Source organism: Hesperophylax consimilis, chromosome 12, assembly GCF_061612785.1.
Source record: "Hesperophylax consimilis isolate HC1 chromosome 12, BYU_Hcon_1.0, whole genome shotgun sequence".
Classification (NCBI taxonomy): domain Eukaryota; kingdom Metazoa; phylum Arthropoda; class Insecta; order Trichoptera; family Limnephilidae; genus Hesperophylax; species Hesperophylax consimilis.
Genome location: NC_142847.1, coordinates 31,691,341 through 31,713,405, shown reverse-complemented (window position 1 = coordinate 31,713,405; position 22,065 = coordinate 31,691,341). Strand labels below are relative to the sequence as shown.

General features: G+C 32.0%; 1 protein-coding gene across 2 annotated transcripts in view; it reads right to left on the bottom strand.

Moving 5' to 3' along the window:
• The window catches only part of Cht7 (chitinase 7), a 166,529-nt gene that overhangs the window by 48,752 nt on the left and 95,712 nt on the right, over positions 1–22,065 (bottom strand). For both annotated transcript variants that reach the window (XM_089638339.1, XM_089638340.1), the window contains exons 4-6: positions 14,340–14,584; positions 9,475–9,712; positions 7,772–7,951 (exon numbers count right to left, since the gene is read on the bottom strand). In XM_089638339.1, coding sequence (XP_089494465.1) covers positions 7,772–7,951; positions 9,475–9,712; positions 14,340–14,584 — 663 coding nt within the window. The remainder of the gene's footprint in view (positions 1–7,771; positions 7,952–9,474; positions 9,713–14,339; positions 14,585–22,065) is intronic.

Genomic DNA, 22,065 nt, shown 5'->3' with positions numbered 1-22,065 from the left:
GCAGCTTGTGCCCGGTCACCAGTGTTACCAACGAAGGCGATTTATCGCTATTTAGGCTACTCAGAACGAGAATCAGCGACAAAAAAATCTAACCCGTTGAACTTATTTTTTGCTTCCGAAATGGAATCTTGTAGCCACCCCCCCCCCCCCATGGAATTCGAAAAATTGTTGTGGGGAATCACATATGATGTTTTTGGGTGCGCGGAATTTTTTCTCAGCGAAGTTCCGTAACAACCCCTCCCCCCCATGGATTTCAAATATTTTGTGGGGAGCACTCATTTTGAATTTTTTTGTGGGAAATTATGTTTTATAGAAATTCTCTAACAACCCCCCCCCCTCCCATGGAAATAGGAATCGTCAGGTATTCAGTGGCCCGCCAGTGATTCAAAATCGTCAATTTCGCCCAACTGTTAAAAAGGTTGGGCAGCCTTGATATAAATTATAAGCTAAACTTACACTTCTCAAATTATACCGAATCCATTAAATTTCATAATTTTAACTCCCTCCAAACACGACGTCTAATTTTTGATCAAATCTTACTGTTTAAAATCCTAAATAATGGTCTGGAATCACCAGAACTTACCATTTTAATAAATCTTCATATTCCGTCTAGATCAACCCGACAATCTGATTTATTTTATCTACCTTCGTGTAGAACAAACGCTTGAAAAAAATTCCCAATTCCTCATATATGTACACAATATAATACAAAATTTTACAGCATTGACATTTTTGGTAATAACCTAAAGAAATATCGATATGAAGTAATGCGTACGATCGATTATTAATATGAGAGTATGGAATGTATCGGGAGCATCTCCTATCCTCTTCCTATTTTCCTCTTCCTCTCCCCTTCCTTTAACACCAAATTAATTTTAAGATATTAAAACTTCATTTCCAATGAACTTTAACATAAGAAACTTCTGTGGCTTGACTTCAGTTAACTTGTAAATCTATATCTATCATTGTATATTATATAAAAGCTGTTTGTTTCTTACAAAATAAAATAAATAAACACGGTATAATACCCCAAAAATAAATCACTATAATACTTTTGACCATGAATATATCAAATCATAACAAAATAATTTTCTGTTAAAATATGATATGATATGTAGGTAGTATACAAATTTTTTTGATTTCTTCACACAATCAGTTCCAATTTTGAAAATGCCACTTAAATTCAAAACAAATTCAAGTTCATTGAGCCGAAATTAGTATTTTTACTTATGGGTATTATTTATTAATTCTATTTTTTGGAATAACTTAATGATTAAAACCTTAATTTGTAATATTTAATTAATGAAAACAATTTTAGATTATTATAATATTCCAAAACGAATATTTGAAATAGAAAAAGCGGAAAAATGATACGGTCACATCTAGGACTCCCGGTAAGGCAATGGTCTTGGGTTCGAGTCCTTGATATGACCGTATCCTTTTCTGTTTTTTCTATTTCAAATATAAGTTTAGGAATATCTAAAATATCTTCAATAATTAAATATTACAATTATTAATTCAGTTTGATTTTCAGGCATTTATTACGTAAGTTAATTGTAAAATTAACTCACGCAAGAAGGGAGCTGTAAAAATGTTACAAATATATTAACTATTCTGATCTATTACGATTCTCATAAAACTAGATCTTTTTAATTGTCTTAACAACGCGGTTTTTTATAGTTCTGAATTTAAGCGCAATATTGTATGAATACGGGATAACACAAAATATCAACCGAAACAGTTTATCTTAGCGCACGCTTAGTGCTTGCTTACATTCCAGAAAAGTTAGCTCAGCGTGCTCAGCGTGAAGCTGTTCGGAACACACTTACAGATAAGTTTCAGTTTCAGAGACGCCGCTTGGGAAACTTACGGTACGCGATCCTTTATAGTTTCAAATTAAATATTAGGCCCGATAAATGTTTCAACTCGTAGAATCAATGTTTACTCTTGCTTTTATACAGAAAATCAACTTAATCAATAGCGGTCTATTTCTGAAAGCTGCAAACACGATTTACAGTCTGCGATTACTAAACGTATATGCAGTTGATTTGCTTTAAACCACTTAGTATAATTTAACCCCTCAGGCCTCTGGCGTATTGACCGTTATATTTCTCAAAGACGATATAAAAAATTCGGAGAATTTGTGTGTAATAACAATAAAATACAAATAAATGAAATATTTCCGAATATATTTAAAAATTAAAAATTGTTTTTGAAAGATGATGAAATATGCTTTCAAATTTCATTATTATAATTAAAAATATAATTTTTAAAATACTAACTATTGGAAGTCAAACCTAAAAAGTTACTCACCTTCAGTTCCTTAGTTGGCTCACCTTCAGTTTTCACACCTAAACACTGAACTAAAAATACTGATAACGAAATAAATACATGTTTTACTAGAAAAATAACATTAAAAATTATTGCTACCTTATTTTTTTGTCGTTTCATATAAAAATAGTTACCAAAAATTCTGAAATTCCATTATTTTTTCTCAAATTGCGGTCGGAACCTTAATTTTTCTATAATAAACTCTTATATACATAAGAACATAATCTTTTCTTTTTCTAACACTGTTTAGTTAAAATTTATCACCATGAAAGTAAGAGAAATACAACGATTTCTGTAATGCAATAATATGTTCTGTTCCGTAAAGCGAATAAATTGACTCTACGGCTGTCTGTTCGCCAAACAAAACTATTTAGCCTTAATTATCCTCGAGTAATTTACATTTATACAAGAGTAGACACGTGAAAAATCAATGGAGGAAATCAAAGGATTTCTATATTACATAATTTGTTAAGACGTTAAAAGATTACTTCTAATAATGTACATACCTTATTTTCATTCAAATTGTCTTACGTTTTCCACCCCTATGCACTACCTGCAACCAGTAAATCTTCATTTATCTAAATATTGGACCAAAGATTCGATTAGCCGATATCCCGGAGTTCCCGTTTGTGGTCTGTATACTGTATACTAAGTCCATATTGTAGAGCAAATGGTACATGGCCCAGCATCAATTAAAGCAGCCCGCTGGAGCCGAACTGATCCAACAAACAACATTGGATACAGGGCCCCTAGACTAGGGGCTAGGGTTAGAGCATTATACCCCCGATACCTCCGTCAGTGATATAGATTTCTGTAGATAATCTCTACCCCCCATTACGACCCTAATAAATTAAAATAAAAACAAGAATCTATCTATGTTGCTTAAACCATATTGTCGTGATGTACAAACTACGAGTATCTTAAAATTAACATTAACATTGTTTTTAGTAAATGTAATTTTGTATAAACCATTTTGCTCTGATTGTGCAGAATGCAAAACAGCTAAAGGTATATTATAAAAAAACTGTCTTACAATGTTAGTTACTATTTTAAGAATTACAAATATTTTGGTTGGAAAGATATTGCTTTCACGACATAATTCGCGAATATTGAAATCATTTGAAAGAGTATTTGAAGTATCTTATACAATTGGTTGAACATCGCTGAGAGGATGCTGTGTTGTTTTTTTTACAAAAACTGAAACTTGAAAGCACCTAATTAAAGAGGAAATTCAAATGCCATCAGATGTCAAGCCTTCGAACATAAAACTGTCGTTAAAACGAACATGCCGGAAATAATTACGCGTTTGTCGCATCACTCAACTACGCAATGGCTTAGAAATTTTTTTAAATGATTATTCTTAATTTAAATACACGCAAAAACAGATACAATATTTTAACATCCTTAACTTTCAAAGATTTCGCTTCGTCCTGTGAAGTAAATAAATTAATCTAGTCTAATGAATAAGTTTGCCCGTTTTAGTGGTTTTTAATGGTATTTACCCGTACATGGGCACTAGACTAAATGTAGCTATAAAACTCAACATTGAATAAATTAATAAATCGGTCCCTTACACTCTTGATTCAAGAATTAGTAATATATTATTTGGCTTCTTGGTTGACTGCTCTCGGGGCTCATGAGTAAATATGCATATACAGTTTACTTGTGGAGCAAAATCTATCTGTTTAGTAGCATAGTTTGTTGGATACGAAAGAGTTGGTGGGCTTTGCGATAAGACGTGAAGGTGAAGAAAATATCGAATATCAGTAGCACAGCCGTTTATACTTAATTGAAATTTATTATTTTCTTTATCGTGGTTGATTTTTGGGTTATTACGAAAAGTTGCGCTTCCAACGCATTAGCCAACGTTAGTGTCCATCGCCAGGGAAAATGTATACATTTTACGTGTTGAAGTGATATCGAGTTGCATGCGTCATCCTCAAAGAGCCGGTATTAGGTATCAGTTAAATTATTGTGGTTTTGGCTTTTAGTTTTGGTGTTACCATCCGGCTAAGCTTAACAGTTCTCGGTATCCACCAGGAAATGTTAAGCTTAGCCCAAATCCAAAGAATTGATAAATATTATATTAAATATTCGATATTCCCTTCAAAAATGAATCTACCTCTATGAAGATTACCGCTAATATGATGGATAAAAGGAAGACAGAACCATAAAACATGTTACATCATTTATATTATATCATCATACATTATTATTATTTCATATAGTTTTCTCTTTAACTGAAGGGAGTAACAAATTATATTGATTCTATTGAGAGGCCATAAAATTATAGAGAAAGTGATGAGATGAAAGTTTCATAGTTAATTATGAAAGTGACATAATGCCATCATAGTATATAACTACGGGATATACTCGCGAACTTTGGCACTAACTTCTTACCATTCATTAATATAGTATTTTTACTGTAGTATGTAAGCATAATTTAAATAACTTTTTGCCAATTGTATGCTAAAAAAGGCGTATCTTTATAATATCTCCCATAAAAAATATTGCTAGTAAAAACTTTCACTTTGAAAGAGTATCGATCATTTCAAGAGGATTCATTAATACATTAGCGCAAAACTATTATCGTGTCATTGACTTGGGTTTTTTTACCAACAAAATAATTTGTTGTTTATTCTTTCTGCCTTGTAATAAATGAGCATGAAAAAATGTACACCACAGAATTAAAAACATTCATTAAAAAAAAACCTATCGATAAAATTGATTTATTTTAAGCTCCACGATAAGAAATCGCTGTTCCTCTATTTTTTTGTGAAACTTCACATAAGTCTCAATTGCTGCCAAATGCCTGGAGCCAGTGAGACTGGCGTGTGTGACTGAATGTAGTGGGGAGGGAGAGGAGATGTGGGAGAGGAAGGTGAGGAATTACCTGGCCATTCAGATCTGTTCGCCAAACACGGCCAAAGCAATTTCAAGCAACGTTTCAATTCTGAATGGTGGTCTTCCATCAGGAATATTTTATTTTATTTCAATGAGTAATTTCTGAAATGACACACATTGGATAAATACAATTTTCTTGCGCACGTCTGGATTTGAACCCAAAACCTCCAGCCTATAATATTTGATGACAAAATGCAAAAATATTCGTAGTTTTGTGAACAAGTGATCCGAACATGGTGATAATATATTCGTGTTTTATTAAAAGTTTATCAGGAAACCTATTCAAATTCAAATTCAAAAAAATATTTATTGCACAAAAAGAGTACAAAGGGTATAACTTATAGGTTACATCCTATTTCTTCCAGCTAACCCAACAAATACACATTATATCACATTACCCAACTATTACATGTTAAATAAATAAAAAGAAATAACAGTAAATAAAAAATTAAAAAAACAGAGGTATTTAATTCATGTAAGGTATTCATTCAAGGTGTAGTGACATTTGTTTAAAAGAAATGTTTTTAGTGTTGATTTAAATTAAAGTGTGTTGGTTATTTGTTTGAAGCTACGTGGAAGGTTGTTATATATTTGAATGGCCATGTAGTGTGGTCCTTATTGAAAAATAGTTTTGTTTGCTTTTGGGATTAATAGGTTTTCTGTGAACCTTGTAGCGTGTTTATGTGTTGAGTTTTTTGTGGGAACTTTTCTGGAGATGATCGTACTAACAGGCATAACTCCATTATATATATGTCCATCACTGTCAGAAGTTTAAGATTTTTAAAAATTGGTCTACATGAATCCCGGTGATCAGAGTTTGTAATTTTTCGTAGGCACCTCTTTTGGATGATAAAAACATTTTTGGCGTTTACTGAGATTCCCCAAAAAACTATTCCATATTTTATCATTGAGTATACGTATCCATAGTATGCGGTGATTACTGACGGAATGCGATCCCGGTTTTTAGCGGATAACGAATAGTTTGAAGAAATTATTAAAAAATTAGCCATATTCAATATCGTAATATTTTTTCCGTGTGATGTCTTTTACGCAATCTTTTATAAATATTATAACTAAACAGTAGTACGAATCATTTATTATGTTTTAATTTCTATTTTTCATTAATTTATAACGGATATACTGAATTGCATTACTTTTCAGAAGACACCCAAAAAGTTATTATTTTAACAAAATCTCCTATTGTTATTATAATCATCCTCTATACCTTGATGTAACGATTCTATCAGACAGATAAGTATACCGGTATGTCATAATACTGCAGATTGATCTTTATCGATTAAAAACTGTGTATAAAACATCTACATTTTTTTTACCACCCACCGCATTCCACTACCAAATCAGTGTATTGCCAACACAATAACAGATCGTTTTGATTTCATTATTCCATACGCAACAAGACAGATATAATTTCCGCCAAGCCAAGACGGCAAGACGTTTAATGCAACAACTGCTGGTGAATTTCAGTTTCTGCAACGGAATCCAAACACAAAACGACCCGACACGATTTATCTCTGCTTTCCGTTTGACTGCGCGAATCACGAGCGAGATAAAGCCAAAACCCCTCAAGAAGCGAGTCGAGATCTCCGCGCTGATAACTTGCGAATTTAGAACGAAACGTCATTGTTCTAGCAATAAACACGACTAATAACAAAACAAATCATATTTCAGCCGTTTAAAAAAGGTAACATAACGTAATGGTTGCTGATTTGAGAACGAGTTTCGAAGTGATCACGTAATCAAGCGTCCCGTTAATGAAATATGTGTTTTTTCTTCTTTTTCGCACTGTCTAGCCATGGAAGTGTGGGCCTTCTAATGCTAGTTACAGGCTTTTGCTGTTCGAATATCATTAATCCTTGCTCATATCGTCCTTAATAATTTAACTATAACTATTCCTATATTAAAGTTTTAAATATATCTATGTAGTTATATTTGATATATTTTATATTTATCTCGTACCTTATAATTTTAAAAAGATATCAATGGAGGTAAAAAGCGAATCAACTTGCAACACTGAATTAAAAAAATATATTTTTTAATTGATCAAGATTTGTTTTATTGATATTGTTTATATAATAATATATGCATTAGTATCCATTGATTGTATGCATGTAATTGTATTAATATACCTTTGAGTGTGTTTAAATATTTTGTTTGCCTTTTAGTGTATCTATGCCTATGATTTAAGTATTAATGTATTATATCTATCTATATATATATATATTTTATGCCTTTGTACTGTAGTCATTTGAAATGTTATCCTTCTTTATCTATTTTCTTTATTGTGGTTTCTATTTTTATGTGAGCTTTATATCTGTAATTATTATTTTAAAATTGACTTGCTGACAAACTGCTTTGGCAGTTAAGCGGTGCGGTGGAAGAATAATTTTTTTTTAAATGTTACAAAGTGGATTGACTGCTTTTTAAATGGCAGTAGAAGGATCAGGTTTGTATATTACCTACTCCTTTAATATGAATTTGTAGTTGTTTATTAAGGAATATAATTATATTATTCTACCTTTCAGTAGCAGCACGAAGTTCTTCTTGTCGTCTCCTCCCTTGGGGTATTCCCAATCGATATCGAGTCCGTCAAACTTCCTGTCCCTCAGGAAGGGAATAGCGGAGAAGATGAAGGTCTGGCGGGCGTAGCGGCTGGTAGACATGTCCTTGAACTTCTGGGTTCCAAAAGACCAACCACCTAAAAGACAAGTACAAATCAGTCATAGGGATATACATAAACATATAAATATCGGAATATTATCTTGCTTAACAAATTGGTTGATTTTTTAATTCTTGAAATGTTGTAAGAAAAATGTTAATTTTTAATATCCTATGTGATAAGTAAAATTCTTGCTAAACGTGACATAAAAGCAAAATTATAGTCCATGTTCTAATGACTTAATCAACAAATGTGTCAAATCAGAGAAAAAATAATTAGCACAAAAGTGTCGTAAATGTTTTTGCTAGAATCGTGATTTATTTTATTTTTCTCTCCGGATCGAATAATGATTGTGGGACTGAAACTGTTTTGCATCGGAAGAATTGGAACATAGAAAGTGTGAGAATGGATTGACTGAATGTATCCACATGCGTGTGAAATGTACCTAAGCCATTATTGAACAGAAAAACACAACAGGTGAAACTATTGTCAAGTTGAGTAACTCTTGCAAAACATGTATTCAGGCTTCCATTTTAGAATTATCTTTATATATTGATTTACGATAGCAGATAGATTTTTAAGAACATTATCTCTTGCAAATCGCTATATTATTTCCTTGATGGAAAACATGCGTAGGTAAAATATGTCGATCTAGAGTATACTAGATAGACAGATTTTATCTTTGTATTTTCGTCGAAGGCATGATCAAAATACTTCATACAGATTTGTAAGGCATCGCAGATTAATAATTTTGATATTTTAGAAATAGGAAAAAATGTGAATATCACTCCAAAATATAATTAGTAAGAAAAAAGACTTGTTTTAAATATTTTTCCTTCCTTTGACATTAATCTTTCCTTTTAATGACATTATAAACGCTAATTCTAATTAACTTTCCCCTCTCCCCTCTCTCTACTAACCCCTTTCCAAACGTGATCGACATTTATATTTTAACTTTAGTGTAGTCCTGATTAATTAAACGTCGCTTTCAAAACAGGATGAAAATAAAGTGACGTAAACTAAGTTATTTGTCTTTTTTATTAAAATAAATAATGTCACAACGTGATATCCGGTTAGAAGAACTTTTATCGTAAAATTGTTATTATTTCTTTGTATTAACCCTCTGTCCGCTGTGTACATTTTAAATAAAATAAAATAAAACTAAATCAGACGACTGCCAAAAGAGATCGAGATAGAAAAGGGTATAATTAAACTCACTAGGAAAAAACTTACTGATTTAAAATACTATTAATATGTCCTGTTAAAAACGGGACTGTAGGCCTTTGACGAAAGAATTGACAGATTTCCTAACAAATGATGAGTTAAAAGCAAATGTTTTATGAGGACGGCGGAACACATGTTCGTATAAATACTGATATTGTCGCATTCCGTCAAAATATATATTAGGAAGGAACACTTGCGCGAACACGTATTTCAATATATTCTGAATGACTAATATTTTAAAATGCATGAATGAAATTGGAATGCTATCACTTTTTTAATAGGATCTTTTTTCTCGATGCAGATTGTTTCTAAAATAGCATGTAGTTGATTATACTCACCAATAGCAAGGAGCACCTTCAGCTTAGGGTTAGCTTTCTTCAGAGCATTGATTCTGTCGTAAAGTCCTGGCTTTCCGTCTTTGGTTTCATCGTTGGACTCGAAGGAGCTGAGGCGTCCTTTCTTGAGCCAGCCGAAGGAGAAGATGATGTGGGTGCAGAGGTCGGGTTGAATGTCCTCGGGGATGAATTTACCCACCTTCACTCGGTACTGGGACCAATTGGTGTAATAGCAGACGATCTGGGAACAAATATGAAAAATAAAGAATTGTTTCAACTTTTCCTCGCAATGAGAAAGCTTTGAAAAATATTTAAAGTGTTACATTAGACAGTAAGATAAAAAAAGGAGCCTCCCAAACTAAATAAATCCGTAATAAAATTGACCTACACTTTGTACATTTAATATTTTACTTGAATACTGCACAAGAGTCTATACTGCTCCCAAACCCTTTGGAGCCAGTGAGACTATGGCATCTCCAATTGAGGTATGTAGTAAAGCTGAAGGTAGTGGAGGGGAAGGATATGGGATAGAGAAATATAAGAAGTACCTGGCATCTCAAAGCAACGTTTCAATTCTGAATTATGGTCTTACACAAGGGCGATACCGAGTATCTTCCACTCTGGAACGTGGCGCAAATATACTTTATATATTATTGTAAGTAAATAATTTGTGTAGTAATAATTAATAAAACTAGCAGTTAAAAACCCGCTCCGCGGGTTTTTGCTACTAGGCCCTGCGGGCGGCACTTGGTTGGGCTGCGCCCAGTTTAAGTGATATTAACAACAGTTACATTTAATAGATAGATATTAGGTCATTCACAGAGAGAGGGTGAGTATATATTGTTAAAACACGGAACAGGAAGGAGTTAATGAATAATAACATGCTTAATTTAGGCATAATAAGAATGACAGTTGTTTGAATAAATGAAATTTTACGTATTTGTGATGGATTATTTCAAATGAAACACTATTATTGACTACATGTCTACAACTGATATTAACTGTTATGGTACCTAATATAATTTGCTCATAGGAGACTTGCAGTGCTTAAATATGTGTTACAACCGTCAATGTCTATAAGTTGAATCAATATCGTATAGTTTGTCACAACAATTAAAGATAGTTACAACAAAGTTGACTGAAATAATACATTATTACATATTGATTAATTGTACCCGTGTTTATGGATAAAAGGAGGGTAATGGTGCAATGTGATTAGCAGTCGGTTTAATTAAAAGGTGTGAATTTTACTCCAACTGGTGGTAATTCTTTTCCTAAAACTGTTACTGTATCTAATAAAGTTTAAAGTTAGATTATATATACACCTTCATCAGGAGAGTAAAAATCTATATATAAAGGTAGATTATTACAATATAGCGCCCCTGAGGTAATATCTCACAAAAGCGGCGCCATGCAAATTGTCCAATTAATAAATAAATATAATGTTTACATTTTATTATGTACGTATGCATTGATATACAATGGAAATAGATAAAATAATGTTATCCGATTAAACTTTATTTTATTAAAAAACAAATAACTTTTTTAACTTCACTTTATTATATACAACCAATACATGTTTCATGAACGAAGTATACACCGAAGTCAAAAATTAAATATAGATTACAATTGGAAAAAAGAAGTGGAAGGAGGGGGGAGGGGTAAGAGTAGGCTGGGTTTATAAGAATTATGAATTACAATATGAAAGACCAGTTAAGTGGGAAAATATTTAAAAGAGAGTTTATAAAAAAAAATTCTTGTTAATTACATCTACTTTTATAAACATGTTCTCTTATTTCTAAAATTTCGAAATTATTTATTTGTGATGCTTTATATCCTGTGTGAAGTATTTTAAGACCTGAAATTTTTTTTTTGCATATAACCATAAAACAATATATTCATAAGACAAATAACATTTAATAACGGTTATTCTAATAAATTGATAGTTGAAATACTAAATAAAATAATTAAACATATTATCTTCAAACGGTATTTTTACCCTAGTTCTTAAGATATAAATAAACAATGGCGTAGAATTCTGTTTGTGGATAACGACACTTCTAAAATGATATATATAAACATTCCTGGTACTATTCAACCGGCGTTTTACACTAATAACAGAATGAATAAATATATTCTTAATAATATAGATTGCGAAAATCAAACAAAAAAATCAGGAGTTTATAAACTCAATTGGGCTGGATTTGTAATTTATTTTACAAAGGTAGAACCAATAGAAACTTTGAAGTCCGAACTAAAAAATATCTCAGGGTTCTAAATGGAAATAGTGAATATGAGTTTGCAAATCATCTTTTGAATCACACTTTCGATAAAAATTCAGGTCTTAAAATACTTCACTCAGGATTAAAGCATCGCAAATAAATAATTTAGAAATTTTAGAAATTAGAAAACATGTCAATATAAAATCAGATGTAATTAATAAGCAAAAAAAAAATTATAAATAATAATGAAAAATGCCATTGCAAAGTAGAACTAAACTTCCAGAAGAAATCTTATTATTAAATGCTTGATGTTCAAGTAATTTTGCATATTTAAATATACGCGCCAGTCATTTGATTCGTTTCTTCACCGCCAGAGGGGCGCTCTGTCGGCCACCTAGCCGCGATGCGTATCGGGAATCGGCCATATTGAATTAACGCCTGCTTTTTTCGTCAAACGTCAAACGTAATCACGTAATTGTGGATAATTTTCACTGTAATGTAATTAATCCAATGGATTATGAACTTTCTAAGACATATTTTCTTCGATATTATCCAAAAATTGTATGAGCAGAAACGATATTTTTTAAGAAATATCGTATTACATGTGGCGATTCTATTTCAGTATGAAATGGTGTCTTAATCTTTAAAGTCTTATTTAAACACAATTTGAATTTGACCAATCACAGGGCCTACACCGTCCAGACGCTGGAGTAATAATATTATCAGATTACATTTATTTGCGCTCCGGAATTTGAACCCGCGATCTCCGGCTTGCTAGTAAAAAGCCTTACCCCTCTACCTCAGAGGCAGTCATTACTACACCACTTCATTAAACTGCTTTAAGCACGATGTCCGATAACTCAAAGTACATTGATGAATCTTCATCACATTTGGAGTCAATTTTGTAGTATAACTTTTTTCGATTTGAGCTTTGGTTTTCAAGTAAATCGAGTCTGAAGACGGAATTTGTTTGGGTCAAATATGATATAAATCGTTAGCCATGGGGTGAATATATCGAAATTTTTTTGGATTCAAAATTTTCTGCTTTTTGAGTTTTCGGACCCCGTGTACAGGTACAGTAAGCAGCTACTAGTTCTACTAACGTCCTTCGCTTCGAAATATCTTTATGTATTCATCACAATTACCTATTTAAAATTTCTGTGGGAATTCTTGCTATAATGAGGTACGCGTAGTTACGATGTTTCACGCAAATAAATAAATGTTTCGTTTGTGTAGAGTAGCAGCAAAAATGAAAGCGTGGCAATTAATTATCGATAAAATGTTAAAATTGTACGATAATTATCGTAGTTGAAATGTAATTATTTCCTGACTGTGATATTATCAAAAACATACTGACAATACATATTCATTGGATAAACACCTGCTTACTTCTTTCACATTAAATGAATGAAAACAATGATTTAATGAAAAAAATATATATACATTATTACAGTCACAAAACAAATAATTTTTTTCTGATTTTCAATACAAACATGATAGAAAAGTAAATCGATAAAAAATAATATAAGTACAACGTAGAATATCTCAAAATAATTTTAAGTTGTTCATATGCATCCTTATAATAGGTGAAATAAATTTCCCTGGTGAATCAGGCTCCTATTCTTGCTCCTGTCGTGGTCCTGCGCTACGTATACACGGTGTCCGGAAACTGGTAGTACGTGCGAGAAACTAGTGAATCTGTATCACATCAGTATTCAAAATATTTGTTTTTTTGCTGTGAGAATTAAGATTTTTTTTGCAACTAAATGGCATTCGATGATTGGATTCAAGTTTCGATTCTGGGAAAGAAGGTGCGTAGTATTTTCTGTCTTCAAATTTTTTACAGTTTGTTTGGAGATGTGATTGTTTTAGAGCAGGTATTTAAGAATATTGTCAATATTTCTCCATTATTAACTGAAAAGTTTAAATTTCGAATTCTGAGATAGTTGAATTTAATGTTTCAATTCCGGGAAGCAAATAAAAGTATTTGTGTGGTGTTTCCAGTCTTTAAATTGTGCACAGTTTGTTTGGGGGATGCGATAGTTTTTGATCAGGTATTAAAGAATGTTTTCAGTATGTTTGCATTTAACTTAAAAATGCAAATAAAATCTGCAAATTTTATACAGTTCATTTAGAGATGTGATCATAGACATACCCACTATAATTATATGGATGTGATAGCTTTTGAGCAGGTATTTAAGAAGGTTTTCAATGTGTCTTCAATAATTCTTGATTGGTCACAAAGCCCATTATTAATTTCAATCCATAGCCACTTTTAACACTCGTCTTGTCCGTTTTTGTCACAAGACGACTTACAGAAACTAACAAGTTTTCAAATCCGCGTTGCGTACAAAGTAAAGCAATTCTCCACGTAGTTTTTTGTGCTTTAGGTAGAACAAAGAGGGTACCATCAACCCGGTAGGACTTTTCAATATTCTTGTGGCATCCTCACGCAGTGCCATTTCTGTCCCTTTTGTTCATTAATTTCGTCAATAAAAACTCGCGGCAATAGTATATTTCCAGGGGCTATCGAAACAGTGCTATTGTAATAATGATACAGTGATAACTAAAAATGCTAAATTTTGACTTGTCATGATCTAAGACAGGGTTGCAAATTGTTTTTAGCTATGTTGTAATATTGTTTACCTTGTATCCGTCCTTATCCTTGGTATCCTTGGAGCTCCCTATGACCGCGTTGTCCAGGGCGGCGGCTGAGGACTTGCGGGATGCAGGGGGCCTACGGAATCTGCTGGAGGCCGGTTTGGGGGCGCTGCCCGCCGCGGCCTGGTCCCCCCGCCGGGCGAGCACCTTAGCTGGGGAGGAGGCAGCACTGCTGCTGGTGGATACGGAGGTGGAAACCTTCAGGGGGCGACGGATGCGCCTTCTGGCAGCTAAAAAAAAGTTTACGAGTTAATGGAGGCTAAATATAATTTTCTTTTAAAATTTGTATTAACTTAGTAAGTAAAACCTCAAATTGTTATATTTAATAATAGAAGATTAAATTAGCGATTCTCAAACGACAATTTGAATCAGAAAAAGATACGTCACATCTAGAATTGTCCTCAATGACTAAATAATACAATTTAAGATTCTACGTCCTGGGTTCAATTCCCACATATGACGGTATCTTTTTCTGACTTATCTGATTCAAATGTTTGTCTGAGAATCCCTAATATTGTCCTCAATGATTAAAAAATTAATGGCGGCTAAAAGGAGAATGTAAAAAGACAATGGCGGCTAAAATGAGAAATTTTATCGTTGATGGCGGTTAAAATGAAATTTTTAAAAAATTGGATGTTAAAAAGCTAAAACCTCTTATTAAAGACAACATAATCTCGCATAGGCAGTTTTGAGGTAGAAATTTTATAACCCCTTTATGGGTTTAGAGACTTATAAAAATCTATGAAACTATCGCACTTCTGCGAATTATTATAATACTTTTTTTTTCCTTTCTATATTGCATAATATATCTTCATAGTGCCAACATGAAATTATTTTAGCTATTTTTTATCAATTTTACAAACTCTCTTTCGTAAAATTTTAACCACTGTATAAGCTACCAATACAATCAGAATTTAACCCAACACTGGTCGTTTTACAGAATTCAAACAATTTATAAAAAGTTAATTTTCTAGTTCCGTGAAGGTTCTATTCAAGCTCTTTTATTATATCATTATTGGGCAGTGGTTTCACCAAACTAAAATTTTGAAAAAAATTGATTAGAGCCTTCACAGAAGTTTGAAAACCAAATTTGCAATTTGATGAATTGTTCAAATTCTGTGAAACAATCCGTCCGAAGGTTTTATTGTATTTGTGAGTTGTTCAAAATTGGGTCATTTATTAACGACATAAATAACCCAGCTGAGCTCAATACAATGCAATTCATCTTTTTCTACAATTACAGCGACGAATGGACCATGCTTCAGTCGGAATGCGCTAAAATTCAGTTAAACACAAAGGTTTTAGGAAAACAAGGATGAAATAAGCAATAAAAAAATAAATACTTCACTAAAATTTTACCAAAAGATTTTCTAAACAGTTTTTTTCTTAGTTTCGGTAAGTTTGAATTTAATAAATTGTAAAAACACTTCAGCAGCAGGTTTGGAACACAATTCAGAATCATTTACAAACAACGGCTGAGACTGCACCGGATTAACCTAACAATTCATTATCTATCCACCCATTATATCTTCAAATCGTGTCATATCCTTACGTTTGTTCAAAATCTTTTCATAGGACTCGGGCTTTCTTTTTGGATCTCTTTGAAATATGACCAAACCTGGTTTTTCCATACATTAATACTGGTTTTGAAAAAAATAATTGAACGAGCATTTCAATTGGATTTTCATTACAGATGAAGTGGTCGTAAGCAATCGTTGATCATTAACGCAAAATAGAACGTGTTATTAATATTGTAAAGCATTGATTTTATGGCCTTGCTGAAACCTTGAATCTTTGACGAATGACTGAAAGAGACTCATTATTTAACTCTAAAGTCGTAAGCCAGAGCTCTATTTTATACCCACGCATCGGCCTTTAAAATACATTTATTTAAATTTTTTAACAAATTCCTACCGTGAAAAATGTACCAGCAAAACATTTATCACTATTTGAAGAGCTTTGGGGGAAGTAGCGATTTGAAAGTTCACCCCTGTCGGTAATTGATGGGAACGGAAACGGATGGTGGCGGAAGCTCGTCCATATGGATTCATTTCCGCCGGATGCAGCGACACGTGACATCTGTCGGGAGAATCCTGAAACACTGCATCACTGAAGATTGATTGCATTATGGGCGGAATTCAAACGATTTACACATCACACGACTCGTGGATCTAAAACGGAAGCCGGAATTTTTAATTTGTATTAACGACAGACATTGACGTACGAGTATTGTAGTAAAATAAAAAGTTGGTTAGTTTCAAGTAAAAAACAGAACCGGTAATGGGTGTTTTGTTATTAGCTCTTTTTTACATTAACTTCACACAGGAGGCCCTAATGAAAATAATTTCCCTCGGGGCGCATGTCATCCATCTTTGGGGATGCTGTGTAGATGGTATTTTTGAGGAGAGGAAAGCGTTAACTTTAGTCTTGAAGAGACCCATGTCGCAGGAGGGCAGAGAGAGGAGAGATAGAGAGACGTACAGTCTTTTCTTTAGCTAGTTTGGGTTTTACACTTCTTGGCAAAAACGATCATAAAAAAGTTGTGTAACAATAAAACATATTTTTGCTCATGGGAGAGCAATAATGTTTTGGGATTGTAAATGTCGATCTTCCACTTCCTCCTTTTCATTCATATCCCAACAACTTTAAGTCTCCCAAGATTTCAAAAATGCGATTGCCAAAGTCCTGCTGGCTAAATACATACTACCGTCCTTGCGAAGAAAGTGGCATCTCCATTTTTTTTGCAAAACGAATTATACCCATTTTGTGTACGGCCAGTAAAATATCTTACGTCAATAAATATAATGGGTGGTATATTTTTATGGTTTTTGAGAAATAACCATATAAATATGCTGTATCTCTACATTTCACCGTTAACTAATCCATAAAAAAATTGGCATCACATAATTACGTTAAAAAGTTACATATCCCTTGTCGTTGCCACTTTTTTAAATATGTACATAAAACATGCCCACCTCTAAAAATGTATTAATGGATTTACCACGTTTTTGATACGAACGCTCACATATGTTTTAAGCTTATTTTAACTTGTCGTTTAAGCAAATAATCTTGCATTAAAAGTGGCAAATCTTCCAATGCCACTTTTTATTTATGCATCTGACGAATGTATATTCTTTCTAACTAAAAGTGGCAAATCCTCAAATGCCAATTTTTATTTATGCATTTGACGAATTTATTTATTTATTAATTTAAACGCCCTGATGGGATTTTACATGATACACATTTTACATCATTTACTGCATAATACAACAGAAGGTTTTTTTTTTAAAACATCAACAAACAAATAAATAAAAAATTTAGGTTCACAAAAAAACTACAAGAAAACAACAAATTTACGCAATCGCTCTTTAAATATGCTACATAAAAATGTCACTCAGGTATCTCTTGAACACAGGCAAACTTATATTAAATATGTCGATATTTGAGGTGAATTTGTTTCCAAGTATGTGAAAGCGAGAAATAGGTGCATGTATGTGGTAGTTGGTACTGAAGTTATTGTTGCAAATTACGATTATACCTGTATGATCTTTTCTAAATAAAAGTGGCAAATCCTCAAATGCCACTTCTTATTAATGCTCCTGCGAATGTATAATATTTTCTAACTAAATATGGCAAATCCTCAAATGTCATGTTTTAACAATGGATCTTTTTTTTTTTAAATCGTTTCATTTCTTCTTATAAATTTCTTATTCCGATAGGTATATTTTGTATACAATCTCATAAATTGTAATATTCAACATTAGTTTAAAAAAATATATCTATTTTACAAGTTTAGCACTGAATGATTTCTTTGTTTTGCTTTTTTGGAGAAACCACTCTCTTTTGGACTGCAGTATATTTATTATATGCTACCGTACCATACAATTATGCTACTGAAGTTATCAAAGTAGGTAAACCATAATAATAGACTGTACGTAAATCAAGACGCAATATTATTATGGTCATTTGTATTAGGGTACCAATTGTTTATTATTTTTATTATATCCAAACGTAGTGCAATACTGGAACAAAAGCTTGATTTGACGTGAAGATATCAAATTTTAATTAAGATTTATGACGTGTTCTTTCTGTAACAATAAACAATACAACAATTATGTTTATTGTTCATTAAACTATAATATTCTATCATAACTAATGGGGCATGCCTACTACAAATCGTTACAATTAAAACATAAGATTAAAGAAAATATTTCACACTCAACAATGGAAGAAAACGAAAATCTTTGAACAATGGCTTGGAAACCTAATTTCAAGCTTGAATATCAAGTTTTTCTTTTAGTCTAAGAATAAATTGGATTTAAATTTAGGCTAATCAAACAATAAGCATTCATATTCCTGAGAAACAATTAAATTTTTATCCTATTCATATAATAAAATAAAAAATATTTGAAAGCAACCTAATTCCAAAATTGGTATTCCTATAAATGAAATCAATCATGTGAATTCACGAAGTATCGAAATTATTGAAATTATCTGAAAGACGACAAATATTTGATCTTCTTTTAATGTATGAATTGTTTAACTCTAGATTGGACTGCCATTAATTAATTAATAATTGATTAATTCATTTGCTGTCGTTAGATGTACCTCCGAAGCATACTAGATGGAACATATTGTTTCACAATAATAACTTTGTGGTGAATTCTCTAATTCTATTGGAAAGTATTCACAGACTCAGCAATAAATTAAGAGGAAGCTACAAGCCAAAAATGTGTATATTCTTGGTATACCTTATATTGTAGGTAATAGGCATTAAAATTGCTTGACAAACGGGGTGTAGAAACGTTCGATTTCAAGCACAAAACTGGTTTTTATTTATTTTGTAAAGAAAGCAAAAAAAGTTAAACAAGTGAAACTGTCACAGATAATCTTAGCTATAATACTGTATTTTTTAAAGTTGTTTCCTTAACGCGTTCATACATTTCTATTGAAAAAAAAATTTTTTTAGTAGTTTACATTTATATTTATTATTGACGATTTTTTATTTATTTGTATTCTACTCAAGCGAAACGATAGGAAAACCTTCAATTAATCTAAAGCATATTTTTGGTGTTCATAATGTACACCAATTCGTTATAAAGATTAATCAAAATAGTGATTTAGCATTAAGCTTCGCCTTAATAGATGTCACTTATATTTTCGTTTTAAATTTTGATACATTTAAAACCAAATTAATGCATCACCTTTTAATAAATCTCAAGAACGACATATCATAATATAAGCAAATGCTTTATTCATAATATCTTTAAAAAACAAATTTTTCTTTATTTCACGGATTCACGTATTACTGTCAGAAAAATATATTAAGAATTGTCTCCTTTAAACTGTCACTATAGATATGATATGTTTCATACAGGCGGTTCTTTCCGGGTGATATACGACACTTTCGGGATACCGTGTACTACAGTCTGATCGCAGCTCTCAACGCTTCCAATCTAATGCTTCATACATTTATGAATGCAATTCTCTGTACCGGCCACAGGGGTATAGGATTCTCGGTTCATTTTATGGTGAATAGTTTTCATATCAGACATTGATTTATTCATAGACTGAATATAAATAATATATTCTGAATTTCAGAGTAAACATTTTTGTGGAAGAAACTGAAAATCCGCATATAACACGCCTAATTTCTTGAGGATTTCCATGTCACAAATTTTGACGACTTATGTGATACAGATTATACAAAATTATTCTATGAAACCGGGCAAGCGATTATTCGATTTTTTTTCCAAATATGATTGTTTATAATAATTTAACAATAATATTTAAAAATTAAATACAATATTGTCGACTCTCAAACGAATCCGACCCTATTCCCTTCGGTCATATTTAAATATATCATGCTTCGACTAAGAATAATTTTCATTTTCTTAACGCATATTTTTATTGGCTTCTATGTATGATTTCTAGATTCTACCTGAACTAAATTCAATCTAGGAAATGTCTTGGATAAATATATCTAATCTTATTTTAATGTGCGACATCTATTAACTTTTCTTAATTCTTGGATAAAACTTTTTTTTTATTTTTGAAATAACTTAATGAGTAAAACCTCAAATTTTAATATTTAATCATTGCTTTTATCCAAGACACAACAATCTTGCAATCATACATAAAGATAACATACAAAAAAATATCGTTTTTACTAATGATATAGTTTTTGTAATAATTTAATAGAAATAAGTCACAGGAAAAGGGTAACGGTCGCAACCGGTAATCGAACACTGGATTATTTCAACCCACTCGGTCAATGTAACCTAATTTTTTACGGCATTTTGGTTCGTCGTTTTGAATCTGTACATAATTTAAATATTTATCATTTATATAAATTTTTAATTTGAAATATGAGATCGACAAAACTGACGTAAAAAAATAAGGCACAATGGCCGAGTGGATAGAGGCATTGTTCTGATAAGACAGACATCCTGAGTTCGATTCCGAGTTGCGACTGTTACCTTTTTTTATTTTCTGTGTCTAGTCTGTTTCATGTTTCGTTAAGTATTATCCTTTTCTACAATGATTAAGTATTCAAATAAAAATGTTTAAAATAAAAAGAATTTTAATGTGTAAGTTTAAATCGAGCGTTATAATTTAAACAAAGAGAAATAAGAGTACCTATTATTAAACGTATATCAGGGATGTGGGATTCAGATACATTTGCTTTTCCTGAATATTGATTCAATTCCGTGATACAGGTAGCACTTTTGTTACAACGAATTTCTCTGTTTGCTAAAAGAAAAGAAACATTTTTCTAACAATTTAAGAAAGAAAAGAAATACCACGAGGTGAAACTATCAGAAGAACATTTATTTGGTCGTAGATCTGCAAAAATCTTGCTTGATTTTACTTTTATCGCTGACAGAAAACTTGTCAGAATAAGAGAGCCCACTCGGCGAGATAATATTGTAACCGTATAAAGTATGAACTGAATGGGATCTTCCCTCATACTCCGGCTTCATGTCTGTAGAAGACTTGGCGGTTGATTTGTATAGCCGGGTATGGATGAGGGGAGGCGTGGGTGTCGGTGGATGGGGTGGTAAAGTGGGAAGTGGGTGAGTGGTGTGGGGTACACAGTATTACCTATTGGCGCAATACGGACTTCTGTGAGGGCTGCAATGCCAAGCTTTTTATACTTGTTTTGATACCTGCATAAACTGTTAAAAACTAACTTAAAGATTGAATTTAGGATCGACATTGTTTTTTCATCCGGATACTTTCACGTTACCGCTTAAAATGCAGTGAAATTAACAAAAAAAATAATAAGCTGACAATAATAAAATACGGAGCTTTTAATCAAGCACAATTTTGTGCATTACAAATATATGAATAGTACTGCAGATCGTGCGTGCAAATTGCATTATGTCCTAGCCACCAAACACATCTAATTCTATTTCAATTAGCGTTTTGAAGAGTTTCATTTTTCATGGTATTTCACCAGGGTAATACTGGTTATTATATTTCATAGTATTTCAGTGTGCAAACAGATTACATTTTGCCATTGTGATATGAATGTAAATATATATAAATCAAAATATAAATATATATTTGTTTAAAATCGTAAAACTTCGAAAGTTTGCTTTCAAATTTTGATACAACGTTGCATTCGAACCAATATTATATAGATGTCTCCTGTAACAGATAAAAACAAGGTTTTTTTAAAAGGAAATAGCCTCATCTGTTGGACAAA